Source organism: Trachurus japonicus, chromosome 6 (genome assembly GCF_045865225.1).
Source record: "Trachurus japonicus isolate A0001 chromosome 6, Traja_1.0".
NCBI classification, from domain to species: domain Eukaryota; kingdom Metazoa; phylum Chordata; class Actinopteri; order Carangiformes; family Carangidae; genus Trachurus; species Trachurus japonicus.
The window spans coordinates 9,334,927-9,351,691 of NC_140912.1; the positions used below are offsets into that span (position 1 = coordinate 9,334,927).

Here is a 16,765-nt window from a genome sequence, read left to right on the forward strand (position 1 = left end):
ATTATATTTGTTGGAGCAAAATTTAACTGTTTTATAAATCATTTGTTGGCCTACCTGCAGGCACGCACACATACACACACAGGTTGGGAATTACCGTCGAGTCTGAACCAGCACTTCCTTCAAACACCAACATGAGACAGGTTATACGCAGACATATGTTGTACTTTCATGATATCTTTTGTTGCTTCGTCAGTTTTCTATAAAAATAAGGCAGTTACAGTATAAATACATTCAGTAGAACACGTGGAACCAGTGCATAAACACATTTTTTTTTACTATCAAATAAGATCATTTGAATTAGTTGATTAACCCACATGCTGGTGTTTTAATCCAATCAAATAAGACAATCCTAATTTTCCTGATTCATAAACACACATATATATCACCCTGTAAAACAAAGCATCAACCTACCAGAGAGCAGAAAAAGTAACACTGATGAAATCATCGCAGATTTTTGTACAATCACAGCACCACGTTAAATAACAGTGTCTTGCCAGTGATTTCCTGTTGGTCTTCACTTTTGACTGATTCCTCCTTATTGAGGCACATCCTGATTTCCTGTTTTAACATGAACATTTCTACAGTATGTGCAAAACAAACAAAAATAATTTAATTTAATTGTGACAGTCTCTGATCAAGCCAGCAGGGGACAAGTTTTCCATGATTAGTGTTTATAGTCCCCTTGGTTGTAGGATTTTCCCAGGATTCATCAAGTTACATGGGTCAAGGGCTTCCTTTAGACCCTGCATGACCTGGATAACCGTGGGTCCCATCTCCTCACACAGCAACGCTCTCTTCCCTAAACCCACTCCGTGCTCCCCCGTACATGTGCCGTCCATGGCCAGAGCTCGTCTACAGGGAGAACAGACCACATCACGTCACTGCATATTGTTTATTCAGTGTTGTAAGCAGCTCCTGACATTAACATGTTCATGATGTCACAGCAGTTTTCACTAGACTCAGCAAAAGAACAAAAACTGGTGCCACTAATATCAAAGAAAACAATTCGTAACTACATCTAAACTTCAAATTTATTCCAATGTAACGTCTCACAGGAAGCATTTTCAGTGAGTGGTTACAGCAGTGTACATTTTACCCCCCATGACAATATAGTACACTACCAGTAAAAGGTTAGCCCTGTGGTTTCTATTGAGATGCCAGCAGCATTGGCACACAGTGGCACAAAGGTCAGCAGCAAACTGGCCAAGGTATCCAAAAAAAAGTTTAGGTCTATAAAGACCTAACCCCCGACTGCTCAAGATTTCTGGAAGTTTTTCCTCCCCACTGTTGCAGAGTGTTTGCTGCTGGTGAGAGTTGTTGGGTCTCTGTGATCAATATTATAGACTACGGTCTAGACCTGCACTTTTGAAAAGAGCCCTGAGATAACTGTTGTGATTTGGCTCTATCAAAAAATGACCTGACTTGACTTGGAAACTGAAAAATGTCACAGGTCTTTTCAGAGACAACAATTTCACCTTTCCTGAAATGAAGTAAGTTAATGCAAATTCCTATAGGTTGACGGCTGAAAAACCCTCTGACTGTCACTAGCTGAGACTTAGCCCATGGATCTAATAGCGAAGCTGGAAATAGCAACTTTCTAAGCTTCTTTTATGATGAAATTCTAACTTTTACAAATGAAATTCACCAATTTATCCGACCATACGATCCTAAAAAACAGCTGTAAAACCTGATCTACAGTCTGTTTGGACAGTCAACCTCCACAAACTGTTCTCAACCAACTCCTCCTCTGGGTCTGAGTCTCTCTGATGTTTCCTCCTCTAACCATCTTGATGCTCTCTGCTCTTCCACCTGGAACCAGCAGATGGTGGGTGGGGCTCAAGGCCAGATCCAGATTTATTAAAAAAAAAAAAAAAAATCAGTGTTTATGTGAGAAAACCTTGTTAAAAAGAATACAAATGGCAGTATTTTTTAAACATGTCTGGAGAAACCCTTTAAAAGCTGCTTAAAGGCTCATTTTTCTTTTATTTATTATGTATTACAGTATAAAATCCATGTTTATCTTCCTGAGGAGTCAAACCTATTGCCCACTAGGCCATAGGCCTTTAGGATCTACAACTGACCCTGATACAACCAGCTGCTTTCACAACCTTACAAAATAGATTTTGGACCATACCACAGTCACAAAGACTCATTTTTAAATCCGGCACTTACAGATTAGTCAATACCAAGTCAGAGAGAAGGAGCGAGAGAGATCTCAAGGGACAGGTGAATTCTTCTGAAGGTAGACGAGCAGAATGAAAAGGATTTGGCAAAGTGTGAGAAGAATTAGGGAGAGGAGAAAAGTGCAGAAGAGAGACAGAGAAGTTGTCTGTCTACAGTACCTAGGCTGAATATTCCCTGCACCTTTAAACATGCAAATGAGCTAAAGAAAAAATCAATTACAGTTGTTATAATCAAGAAATTCAGGTTAACACACTGGACTTCCATCAAATAAGTTCCTATGTTCCTGTGTGTATCTTAACTATGTAGACATATAACAATGGTCCTGAACTGAAAGTAAATCACAAAACTTAAGTTTTAACAAAGTCCAAAGCTGTGTCTGTTAATCAGTGGGTTTGTGAGGATGTGAATAGTGTCAGTAGAGAAGGGGGGTGTTACCTGGCTAGTCTCTCAGTGAACATGTGGACCCTGTGCTGCTCCTCTGGATCGTTGGGGTCCACCACCATCAGACAGTGAAAGTTACCATCACCTACATGACCAGCTATGGGACCTGGGGGTAGATAGATAGTACACTAATTCATTTTACTGGAAAACATACAGGATTCATTTTTACTAAGGGTTGGCGTCAGCTCCTGACACTAACCCCTAACCCATCGGGGTAAAGCCACTTACCATATGAAACACTAATTACCAAATTCAGACAAAGCAATCATACATAAGCAATAAGACAAGTGGGTATAGTTCTGGTAAACAGCCCTGGTTAAAAGACATTACTAACTTTGCAACTATTCTTTCATCAGCTTGAGTAAATCTTGTGACTTGAATTAAAATCCTGTATTTATTAGCTTAAGTTTTTTTTTTAAATGCTTTTAATGATTTGACTCAGAGCCGTGTTGCATAGACAGTATTTCTATCTAAGTCAAGGGTGTCAAACATGCGGTCCGTGGGCCAAAACTGGCCCGGCAGAGGGTCCAATCTGGCCCTCGGGATTAATTTGCCAAGTGTGAAAATTTGAAATTGCACATATTTTTATCAATACATGTCAGGTTGTTCATAACATGTTTTGTAAAAGGATACTGTAGTTCATTAACTGTAGAAATATCTTTATAATGTACTTAAACAAAGGGAAAAATTAAAGGTTCCGGCCCACTTGAGATCAAATTCTGCAATTTGTAGACCCTGAACTAAAATGAGTTTGACACCCCTGATCTAAGTGAAGCAATGTTATCTGTCTTATTCCCTTTATTACAAGATCCACTTCCTGTCCAAACACTCATCTCTCATCTTGATCTGACCTCTACTGACAAAGACTATGACAAATACATTTATACATACTGTATAGTATATGACACTGGTCTATAATGGTGAGGTGAGACATAATATCGCTGTTGTTACTTAAATTACTTAAGAAATTCAAAGACATCACCTCAGGCTCTTTTACTGCTATTAATTATGTAAAGTGTTTTTCACTGTGGTCTGAAGCTCAAGTCAAAATGATTGGTGGAGAAACTCATCGACCTAAGAAAGTTGCAGCATTGAGAATTTTTAATCTTTGTTCCTGTATGAAGATTTCAAGCAGCTGTTGTCTCTGTGTACCTGTGCTTCTTTTTTCCTCAGACACCTCCCCTCCTTTTCTGTTACACTTGATGATTTCAGGCAGCACACATCCACCAAACCGTCACTTTGCAGTCAGCAGATGTGCTCAGGGAGTCAATGTCATAAAACTGCTGCTTTTCTGGAGGACAAATGTGCTTCCAGACACCACCAGGGTGTAGGACTTTACACAGAAAGCAGGTGGGGCATTGTATAGCTCACTGGGTTGAGCAGGCGCCCCATATACAGAGGCTATAGTTCTCACTGCAGCCAGCCCGGTTCGGCTCTTTGCTACGTGCCATCCCCTTCTCTGTCTCCCCATTTCCTGTCTCTCTCTGACTATCCTATCATAAAAGCCCCCCCAAAATATGTCAAAAAAGAAAACAAAAGGTGTGGGTCTTTTGACATGTACAGTATCACCCACGGTAAAGTGCACTGTCTCCAGAAAAAGAAAAACTGGACCGAGTTCAATGATTTGCCACTGCCACTGGGAAAAATAAAGAACATGTTCATCAGGCTTGGTCTGCAAATGCAGGTGTGTCTATGACTTGCGCATGTTGAAAACTTGTGACTAACTTTACACTTGATTTCCAGCTTCTATCAAGCTGCTTTTTAATCAAGTTGAATGAAAAAAACTTATCCTATCCTAGTCTATTTTTTGCTTGGTATTTGCTGAGTATGTACATGTAGGTGTGTGTATATGTGTGTAGATCGCATGTATGCTTGTTTGATTATGTAAAGGCACTGTACATACATATATTTACATGTATGGTGTAAAGGTTAGGGCATCCATGAGCTTGTAGCTTCAGCCCCTGACCCTTTCGATCAGCCACGCAGCCCTGCTTTTAGAGGGATGTGTAACAGTTTTTTTGTGGTTCTATTTATTTTTTTATTTTTTGCTGATCGAAATAAACTCAAACTCAAACTATTAAGGATATACATGACATATGAAGAGCAGTCTTAAAGCTCAGCTGCTCCACCGTCACCACTGAGCCAGAACCAGGCTGTAAACATGTTCATCTCTGTTGGACATTTTAACATCGCAGTCTATTTTGAGGGCACTTGAATGGGTGCAGTTTTTAGTAACCTCTGCACTAGGTTTATTTTTCAGCCTCCAAGGTTGCAGTTTAAAAAAAACTTTGTTTCTGAGTAGCATCTTTTTTATGCCTCTTCTCTAAATTGTTGCTGTAACTGAGAGTTTCTGCTCTGAGGCAATATCTCACCTCGATAGTGAGAACTAATGGCTGCTGGATAGACTTTTTTCTCCCATACATATTAACCCCAACCCACCCACCACACCCTTTCTTTTTTCTTACAATTTTATTTATAATACAGGGAATTCAAAATGGCTAATACAATCTGAAATTACTCTTCTTATTCGTTTTACTACTTATTATGGCCTCTGTTCCATGCTTGGCCATGCCTTTTGTCACTCATGTTAAATGTAACAGTAGCTTTACTTGTTTGGTAATGTCTTTATAAAAGAAAAAAAGGAAGAAAGAAATGACCCAGTGGGGAAAGGCTTTTCATGGGACAGACAAAGCACAATCAAAAAGGTGAATGTAAAGGTTTGAAATATATTCTTACTTATAAACAACTTCATATAATTAGCCTTATTCATCTTGCACTGTGAATGACTGTGATCAGTCTGCAATCATAGCATTTGATTGTAATCTGATTATCTGATTATGAACTATTCATGGGTTAACAAGAGCAGAGATAATATACGCTCAATAAATCACATCAAGCCCCATTAACATCACTGACACTGAGTCAAGTCAGTGAACAGCTGCATGCTCACCTGTAAGTCTGTTTTCAATCAGGTCTTCTTTTGTCTCCACAATGATTTGAGGCAATCGAGACAAGGGGACACACACATCTGTGGCATAGGCCTGTACACGCAGACACAAACACAACTTGAAAAGAAGGTCAAAGAACTAAAACAGGATCAAATGGCCACTTTATGCCATTAAATTGGATTTAAACATTTCAGTGCGTCTGACTGGTGATAGTGACACAACAGGGCTCGGCTCTTATCACTCAGCCAGATGAAGCGATGAACCGCCTGTTGTTGGTCACACCTGCAGCAGTTACCGGAGGGAGCACTGTCATGGTGATAGCACAGTTTTATCCCTATGGAATATTTGGGAGTTGACTTCCTGTACCTTGCAGCCAGGTCTGAGGGCCAGAGCAGCGTACCAGGCGTCATGACGAGCTTTCCACAGCTGGTTCCTTGTCTCTGTATCTCGAGCCCACTGAAAATCGGCCCCTCTGTTACTGTGAGTGATGTCCTCTGCACACACACAAACACAAACCATTAAGTCCAAGGATAAAATTGTGATCACACATAGATCAAGGTAATAAATCCACTTCTGAATTTGGTCTTCTGAAGCATCTCATTCATTGTAAAATATAAGAAATTCGGAACTCTTCTTTAAGCTGGCAGTCGAGCCAAACTGAGTCTCTAACCCTGACCTGAGGCAAGAAGAGCCTCACTTCACCTTTTAGCACAACATTGACCCAGAGCAAACAGACAAGCAAACGCTGTGCCTTCAGGTCAAATCTCCTTAAATGGCTCAGCGTGAGTCTGGACCTACATCCCATAGAACATCTGTCAAGAAACCTGAAGATGGCAGCTCAATCCAGTTTAATGGAGCTTGGAAGGATCTGCTAGGAAGAATGGGATAAACTGCAGGTCCAAATCCAAGCATGTGCTAAGCATGAAAAATATTTGCTGCTGAAGCAGACTTGAGTATTGAATTAAAGAAAATGAATGAATGAAAATGTTTAGATGAAGGATTTCCAGTTTTGTCTTTTTTTTTGTCTATGTTGTCTGATGTAGACTGAGGCTCAGAAATGTCAATTTCTTCCTCTTCAAAATAACCCTACAAAACAATAAAAACCCAAATAATGCATCCTTATATCAAATTTTCACCTGACATTGTGTCAGCTCCGTTGTTAGAGAGGTGATTATTTGTTAATTGTTTATCACACACCAGTTGTGCTGACTTGTTCTTCAAGGCTTCGCTCGGTGCCGTGGAACTCCAGGAACAGAGTCGGGGTCACAGGATACGAGAGCCCACTGAACCTGTTGCACGCATCGATCATCACATCATCCAGGAACTCTGGGTAACACAAACACAGACAGACACAGACATTTAATAGGTCATTCTTCTGGCTTTTGCTTAATGGTCATAAACATATTTCCCAGTTTTCAATATCTGATATTGATCTATTTTCATTGTTCACTTGATTCTCTCTCTCTCTCTCTCTCTCTCTCTCTCTCTGCTGAATATTTTTATCCTGCTGCTGCTGCAGGATACTATTCTCTCTGAGGAATCAATAAAGGCTCATCTCTTCCTTGTTTTGACTTGTTCATCTTCCCTCCCTTCCACCTCTCTGTAGCTATTTGTAATATTCATCATATTTTTTTACATAACCAAATTTAAAACAGATGTTGACATAGCAATAATTAGCATCCATTTTTATGTAAGCAAGTTTATTAGCTGTGGCATATTTTTTTCCCATGAGCTGCCTGTTTCCAATGACACAATCTCATGTGGGCAAATCAACTTGTTTGATAAATACAGTCATGTGATTAAGTAGATTCTCTTCTGAAAGTCCAGTTATCATTGGCATTGACAGTACATTACCTAAGTTACAAACAGTGAGGCTACTATACTGTAACCTTCTTCACCTTATATGTAATGTTTCTTTTTTGATTTCCCCTATTTCTATGTATCTAACTTAGTTTAATTCAATTTCAGATGTTGTTAGGAGTAAAGAGGAATTAACAATACAGTTATTGTTATTCCTCTTTCAGAGTTCACAATCAAGCACTTGACATAGGACACGCCTAAACAAACTTAATTTTTGCATCCAGTGAGTTCTCATCAGTGACGCCCACCCTCAGTTGTTGCTGACAGACACATCAGCACTTGGTATCACCCTGGGCTTGTTTTACACACTGACTGACAAAATGAGATGAAGTAAAGCTACACCTGCACAAAAAGGTAAAGCTGTACTTTCAACCCCCAAGATCCCTCCTGCCTCCTGCCTCCATGCTCCACACTTCCCTCTGGCTATGTTTCTTTTTCTTTCTTTTTCACACTTTCCTAACTCATCCACAAGCTCTGCTCTGCACATCTAGCAGCATGTTCTTGCCTCTGTATCTCCCCTACAAGCAGACTGTCTTACAGTGAAAGCTTGTAACTGCACTTTGTTATATTTTCTTTGTATTGAAACATTTAAACCAGGTGTAAAATATTTCTGTGATATTAGGACTTTTGGTATTTCAGATGTTTTCTTTTTTTCTATTTCCACTCTAATCTTTTAATGCAAAAATTGAAAATACATATGAAAAAAGGGAGATGTGACCACATATATAATCAACATAAATATTAAATCATATGCTTTCATCAGTGACTAAAATAACTTTTTAAAGAATATTCTCTTTCTTCTTTGAAATATTTTTTAGACAGGAAGCATTAAGTAGATAATGTTAGATATTTTATGTTTCATTAATGTTGTCACTGATTAACACTGAATGGTTGATCAAACCTTTTTGATCTTGTGGCAGAAAATAAAATATCATCTTCACTGTCTATCTTCACTGAGCTGCGTATTTGCACAAGTGCAGTCAAGGGACCAAACTACATGCACATGTAGTTCAGGGCAGGGCCGTTGCTAGGAATTCTGGGCCCCTGAAAGAATTCCAAAGTGGGCCCCTGACTTTTCCACTTTTTTTCTTAGACTACGTATTATCATTTTTTATTTAACCTACTTTGTTTTGATGCTAATGCAGCATTACTACGAGTATTAGTCAGGGTCTTATGAAGAATAATTCAGCCATACAAAGATTAGACTACTGGGGTTTTTTGTGGGCCCTACTGGGCGCTGGGCCCCTAGAATTATCATCACCTTTCTCCCCTATACAACGGCCCTGGTTCAGGGTGGTCATTTATCATGACACAGTGCCACTTGTGACCAAGGTCAGCAAACAACAGCTCACACCTTGATTGATAACATACAGTGAGATTCACTGACTGTCATGTGGAAGAGCTGCAGTTATCTATTGTGAAGCATCGTCTCCTCACCGATGCGAGCGATGGGCACTCCGGCCTGGAGGATCTGCACGGTGCTGTCTACAGCATCCTGGACGGAGGGGAAAGAGCAGACAGCTGACACCATGGCCTCTGGGATGCCGTACAGGCGCAGCGTCGTCTTGGTGATGATCCCCAGGGTGCCCTCCGAACCCACAAACAGGTTTGTCAGGTTGTAACCTGCTGAAGTCTTCCTGAAGATTGACATAAGGCATGATTGATTGGTGCCTGAGGTAATAGTTGCATATGGAAATGAACATGTGTGTACATCTGTTTACACATCTACTAGCAGAAACCCTGAGTGAGGTTACCTGGGGCGTCGGCCTTTCCCAGCTGTGTGTATGATGGTCCCGTCAGCCAGCACCACCTCCAGGTTCATCACGTTCTCCCTCATCGTTCCATAACGCACTGCATTAGTACCAGACGCACTGGTGGCAGCCATACCACACAGAGACGCATCAGCTCCAGGATCTGATGGAAACAGCACAACACTATAGTGTACATCACTAAATGAAACAGATACAATGTAGAAATATACAGAAAATGTCTGCTTCAGTATCAGTTTATCATGATTCATGACTCAAAACACACTCTACATTAACGACTGACATCTCTGTAAGATGACAGAATCGTCTTCGAGGAAAAAAACTTGTACAGTTTCACATCCTTAGTGGACGCCTGAATGGAAGAGATTTATCTTATAAAATGTTTTTTTATGTGACTGAGCAACAGGGAAATGGAGGAGTGAAAGATATCCACATGCTGCGGGCATACATGACTGGCCAGGCTGCAGAGAAACACTGCATCACACACCTTGTGGACATCAGGGAGTGCACAGGGTGGATACAACAATCTATCAAAGCAAACATCTCTAGCTGGTAATCACTGAATAGCCATTTCTTTTCACTTCACTCATTCAGCCTGACATGTTCACATTGGCCGATCTTGTCTCGCATTATTTATTACAACAGTGGAACATCAATGTTGTTTCTTATTATAAAAGGCCAACCCTTCATATGGTTGGTTTGACAGGTAGCAACACTCCTGCTACACAGGACAGGACACTGGTAAAACACTGACATATATGAGGTCAAATTCTTTCCTTTGATTCACTTACCCCCATGACCCAAACTAATGTGGAAATGATTCATTACCATTAAAATGTTTCACAGCAGCTGATTTTAACCAAGCTCATAATCCACAACCTGACAAGTCCACCCTGTCAGTTTATTTCAGATTATATAAAGCAACAGCTATGTTCAAACAAAACCTGCCAAGCAATGGATTTGACAACGTGAAGCAAATGCACAGTCCACATAATAGAAATTACTCCTACTATCAGACCATAATTACCATTTACCATGCGTGAGTGAGCATCACACTACCTACTGAGAGCATCTGCTAACCGTCTGTTAAAAAGGCACTACTCAGAGATTCAGAATTTCTCGACCAAACAAGTGTGGACACCCTCTCTGGTAGACGACGACAACACAACACACAACACACAACACAACCTTCTGCAACAGCAAAAGCAGTAACAAGGGGAGGAATAACCTCAGGCTGGAAAAATAAATTGAGATGACAGAGACACTGAGAAAGAAATCAACAGCTTAGTCCATCAAACATTTATCAGCACTAGAGTCAAACCATTTATTAAACCAGAAAAAACAAAAATATTTTACTTCACCACACGGAAAGAACCTATAGGTTTTAATATAGGTTTGAATATATGTGACATACATAAAATTGGCCGTTTTCATATATACACATATATGCTAATATATATGGTGCATATATGCACAGATAAACTGCATATAGGTTTCATATATGCGTCTTTATATATGTATATATCCTCATGAGGATATATGCGCAATGAAACCTATATGCAGTTTATCTGTGCATATATATGAAAACGGCCAATTTTATGTATGTCACATATATTCAAACCTATATTAAAACCTATCGGTTCTTTCCGTGTGGGTCTCTACAAAAAAATAAAGAGATATTCAGAGCTAAAACTAAACTATACACATTATACAGCCTAAACAAAACACACAATGTGTGTCCTATGAAGAGCACTCAACAGCAGGAGAGTATGTGAGGCTAGATCAAACACCTCATCATCATACTTACATACTTACCTACTGTTCAGGGAAAACCAGCCACACCACTTCACTTTTCCCACTCTGGGGTGATCAGCCTATACTGTATGATGGAGGAGCTGCAGCTTCAGTGTATCAGTGCGTCCACCTGCTGCTGGAAGCCAGTTGGCATCAGCCACTATACAGTTCAACCTTTAAGCCTCTCTCCCAGCCAACCCTTCCTTCATTACTTTCTTTACCTCATCTGTCTTTGTTCCCCTCTGTCCTCACACTCTCTACATAATCCATCAACACATCTCCACTCCAGACTGTAGACTGCCCCTCACCTACCCTCCTGCTCTTCATCTTCATGTCACTTTGACACATGTATCAGCTTAGAGTTATATAATTTAACTTTGATGTCAACATAATCTGTTTTTCCATTTTAGTAAAATAACTTCACAATAGAAATATTGTGCTAAACTACAGTATCAGACTCCAAACGTCAGGGCCAATCACATTTGAAATGTTCCTTTTCAATTTTACCCACAACATGTTTTCAATAATATGAAACTAGACCATCCCACCCTTTGAACCACTGCAAACAATTTGCAAGATTAAAGTGAGAAAACATCCAGGGAAAATCTGAAATTTAAAACTGTATAGCCGCAAAGACTAAATTCAACTTTCTGGACAGATGAAAGGCACATGAAAATACAGTCCTACCCTCCAGCCTGTAAACACACTTTTCCATTCATCCACTACAAACTGACAGGACACTGGTGTATGTGTTGTGTTAAAACCTGAATACAGTTTTGTGGCATCTGCTGGTTATACTGGAGGATCATCCAAACTAACTGTTAAGTCTAGTGACAACAGTGTGTTTCCAGTGAGCGATCAAATTACCCTGTAAGGCCGAACAACTGCGGCTGTTTACCATGGTTAATTAGGTTATGTGTGGTAACAATGTCGGTTTGTTATTTATGAAATTAACTGTAGTTTAGTTAATTGTTCTGTGGCAATTTACAAATAAAAAAAATACTCAAGTTCATCTACTGTGCTCTTGAAGAATATGAAAGCTGGGGGACAGTGTGACTGACCTACAGGAAACCACAGGCCGGTGTCTCGCAGGTAGGCGTTAAGGGCCATCCGAGTCACACCAGGCTCCACTGTCACGTCAAAGTCCTCCTGGTGGAGATCCAGGACCTGATCCATGTTCCTCAGACTGAAGCACACGCCACCCTGAGAGCAGAGGGAAGAAACATGTAGACAGAAATATGGGTTTCATGATATTGCTCTCAAATGGTTAATTGATTACCTATAGGGAACAATATGTTTCTATAAAAATGTATAATTCAAGTAGAGTTAAGCTACGTTGTGGCGTACCTCAAGGTTCCATTCTTGGGCCTCTCCTGTTTTTGATTTATATGAATAATTTACCAATGGTCTGTCTTATGTTATGAATTTCTGTATTATCTTTTTACTCTGAAGACCACCGCTGTTGTTGTTGTTTTTTGTTGTTGTATTTTTACATAGGGGAGGTATTTTTATAAGCCTTTTTTGGCTTCTACCTCTCCTGCACAATGTTTAATTTTATTATTTTCATTGTTTATGCAGGTTATATAATGTGCAAATAAAACTAACTAGACAGGCGATACAAGAATACTTAAATTTTTTGAACTGTCCACGTGTTAATTGTGATGTTCCACTTCTGTTATTTGCAATTACCATACACATTGTAATCAGACATTTTCAATGTAAAAATTTGAGTTGAGCTAAGATTTGTGCTCTCTTCTTACCACACACAAACACACATCCTCCCGTCTCTCACCTTCACTGCACCGACCCCTCCCTCCAGGCCAGTCCCAGTGCCGAAGGGAATGATGGGAATGCGGTGGTTGTGGCAGACCTTGGCCAGGGCACTGACCTCCTCCACACAATGAGGAAACACCACCACATCTGGGGGACAACATCTGGACAGCAGGAAAACAATGCTCTCCATCACTATTTCACAATATAACATCCCATCCTATTTCTGCCCCAAGTGGCCAGAAATCTACTGCCGCAGGATGCTGCACATCCTGTAGCTCAGGTGTCAAGTGAGACGCTGATGTTGTATAAATGTATGTGGGAGCTTTCTGTTTCACTCTACTGACCTGCAGCTGTAACATGATACACTGAATTCTGTAGGTGCACTTGTACGTAGGAATACGACAGTTCGGGGGTTGAAAATATGTAGCGCCAAATGTAAGTGCTGGTACTGTTGTTAATATGCTACATGAACTTGAAGAGTTAAAGGGATAGTTTAATATTTTGGCAAATTGGCCCATTGCCATAATCCCTATAGTCATATGAGTAGGTTCGTTACCTTTAATTGTCAGTGCAAGCTATTTTTAAAACGGTGGAGCAGAGCCGCGAGCTGCTCAGAGCTACGCTACAGAGGTTCATGGGATTTCTTGGTTTCCCTCATCAAACTCATCAAATACACAATCCAACACTTCGAAAACGCTCTCATGGACAAGTTGTGACCTGCACATTCACCAGGCTATGAGATAATAACGCAACGTTACAAGACTGAGTTGTTTTTCAAGACAAATGCAGAGACTGCTTGCCGAAAAACTGCCCCAGACGGGAACACACATGAGCGGTTTTGCATGAATTTACCTCGTTATTAGCTCATAGCGTGGTGAATGTGCGGGTCACAACTTGTCCACGAGAGCGTTTTGGAGTTGTTGGATTGTGTATTTGATGAGTTTGATGAGGAAAACCAAGAAATCCTATTAGCCTCCGTAGCGTAGCTCTGGGCAGCTTGCGACTCTTGCTCCGCCGATCTAAATACAGCATGCACCAACAATTTAAGGCAACAAACCTGCTCCTAACACAATAGGGATTATGGCAATGGGCCAATTTGCCAAAATGTTGAACTATCCTTTTAAATTGATATTGGTTTGTTTGAGTGGGTACTTTGTCTCACACAACCCATCCCTTTAAACCTCTGTCAATAATGCATATTTTTGATTCTCCAGCTCGTGATTCGTCAGTGACAGGACAGACAATACTGATGATGGTTTGTGTCATCTGGTTCACCTTTTTTTCCAAATATTTTTCGGGTTCATCCTGTCTGTCTGTCCTTGAGCCATTGGCACCATTTCCCTTTTCTTTAATGTCTGACTAGACACCATGAGTGTGTTTCTATATCACAGAGTGCAGCAGACTAACCTGTGTACAGACTCATCTCTGCCATGTTGTTGTCTTACAGCTTCACCCAGTGAGACAGCGTCCTCACCACATATAGATCTGAATGTAGAGAGCACACTGTCCACAACAGCACTCTGATCGCACACACAAACACACACGCAGTGAAGGACAGTCAGTGAGTCATCACAGGAGATTGGGAGGTAAAGATAAAAACATTAAATTGTACTCTTGACTTGAACACTGGCCCTGATGCGTTCTGTTTTCTTATTTGGAGAGAACAGCAGATCGACCTTACTTCAAATCTCTAATCTGTCAGGTTAACATGGATCTAATGTGAGGGATTAGGTGAGTAACAAACGTAAATGGTGAACATTTTTCTCTTGTCATGTCACAGTATGTGAGTGTATAAAAATCAACCATGACCCTTTAACAGCTTGAACACAGCCCACAGTATTCAGGCTTTTTAGAAGACGACACATTTATTCACTGTCTCACTGCTATGTATTGCACATCTACATGTACATTATCATAACTCACAGTTTAAGAGTATTAATCGACTTGATAATGACACAGGCACATCACAAGAGACTACAGCTAAAACCACTGTGGTCTTGTAGCACTCTTACTCCAGGTTGGAGGGGCTGCTGTGTATTTGGTAAACCACCAGATGTCACTGCAATTTTTTTTGTTGTTGTTTGATACCATGAGGCTCCAAATCTTTCTCCCACTCAAACAGAAACACAGTCCCAAAAAAGTATTTTTCACAGTTTCACACTCAGTTTAAAATGCTCTAAATTTCACATCGAGGCTGAAGCCCAAGTGTAGAGAGAGAGAGGGAGGAAGGAAGGAAGGACTGAGATTGGATGTTTTATTAAATAACTTTGCGATGCCTCTCAATAACAATTGTGTTACCTGACATTAAATCCTCAAGTTCCCTCTGAACAAGAGAGACTGGGCTGTGTCATGACATAGAACTATGTTATAAAGTATCATTATGTTATGATATTGTATTATATGGTTGTCACACAGCCAAATCAGGCTCAAAACATCCAGCCTGACCCGAGCTGGGCGAGTGCACGTTCTCTCTGAGCCTGTAGGGCCTGAGCCTAATTTAAATCTAACATTTCTTGATAAGTTTGTTTGTTGTTTGTTTAAACTTCATAAATGTGTTATTTCTGCTGTCAGTTTTCTCTTAGTTAACCAAAGGGTGGCTCCTCATAACTGGGACTCTATTATTTTGACGTCAGCACCATCTTTTGGCCAAGTTGGACTACTGCAGTTTTTCCTTCAGTCTATCTATGAGGAGGGACCTCAGAGCCTGAAAAACAGAGACTGTGCAGTGTATTGTGTGCATATGATATTGTTCATTGAAGCACAACCACAGTATTTCTGAGGAATCTAATGCACTGATAACTGAACGTTTCAACAGGGTTTCTGCAGTTGGTAAGAAACTCTAACTTGTCTTTTAGACAGAAGACAGTTAGGCTACATAAGGAATACAAATGCCAGATGCAACAGAGTCCAAAGATCAAACGTTATTTCCTGAGATCTGTGGCTCACTGGCTCACTAATTTGGAATTTAAAATTAAATATTGTTGCAGCTCACTGAGTTGGACCCAAATGTGGTGCTGTGTTCACACAGTAAACCTAAACTAACCTATTATGTGACAATTGTTGCTGTTGAGTCAACTTGTAATGCATTAGGCCTAAATGCTAAATTTCAAATTAAAAGCTTTCCTTTGTAGAACATTACATTCAGTTGTTACCTTCACAGTTTCCGTCTTTATGGGAATCATATCTCTAAATGGTTCAATATGAAAACACGTTATGATATTTAGTCAATTTCACAGCCCCGTGGCTACTAGCCTACAGCTACTACTAGTCTGTGACATTATCTCTTAAGTTATAAGGTGCAGCTGAAGACTGAGCTAACGTCAGGATGACAACACGGTTGCACTACAGTTACTGCTTGGTGTTAATGTAAAATATACAGCTGATGTTGTCGGTAACACTTTGGTTGACTGGAGGTTTCTGACCAAGATCCTGTGGCTCAGCTGTATCACTGAGTTATCGATCAATATTGGTTTATTTAAGGCTAACCGGAGACAACACTGTCTGCACTTGTATCACATGAATCCTTGGAGCGGCGGTGTAGCTGTCTCTGGACAACACGCTGGTTCAACATAAAACCTGTTGTTAAGTCAACTATGTTTTTAAATAACTCACCGTGGCGGAGCTTCCTGAACTGACGCTGCAGCTCTGCAGGAGGCCGGGCCGACGACACAGCAGCAGCCGGCGGCTCAATGTCAAGCCAACCACCATGGTTCACTGTGGAGCTCCCTGACCGGAGACGCACAGCAGCAAACACACACACACACACACCACTTCCGGCCTGTGCTTTTCAGAATAAAACCGGCGAGGAATTAAGACTCACTTCAAGAACCTGTTTTCAATTCAATCGAGTGGTAATTTTTTCTCGGTCGATCGGCTGGCTTTATCGTTTCAGGTGTCATAGTTATGATGATTGGACAGATGAATTAGGCCATGCTGACAAACAAAATCTGTTTATATTTTTGGTTGACGAATAACACAATTCTGACTCACATAGGC

At 40.5% G+C, this 16,765-nt stretch overlaps 1 protein-coding gene across 1 annotated transcript; it reads right to left on the reverse strand.

The window, feature by feature from the left end:
• Window positions 1–114: 114 nt before the first annotated feature.
• ldhd (lactate dehydrogenase D) lies at window positions 115–16,516 on the reverse strand. The gene is made up of 11 exons (XM_085778630.1): window positions 16,382–16,516; window positions 14,177–14,289; window positions 12,789–12,930; window positions 12,058–12,199; window positions 9,188–9,347; window positions 8,871–9,070; window positions 6,771–6,899; window positions 5,940–6,067; window positions 5,576–5,666; window positions 2,620–2,731; window positions 115–852 (listed from the first exon to the last, which is right to left on the reverse strand). Exons 1-11 carry the CDS (start codon window positions 16,475–16,477, stop codon window positions 672–674), a joined length of 1,494 nt encoding a protein of 497 aa, XP_085634756.1. The 5' UTR covers window positions 16,478–16,516; the 3' UTR covers window positions 115–671.
• Window positions 16,517–16,765: the final 249 nt, after the last annotated feature.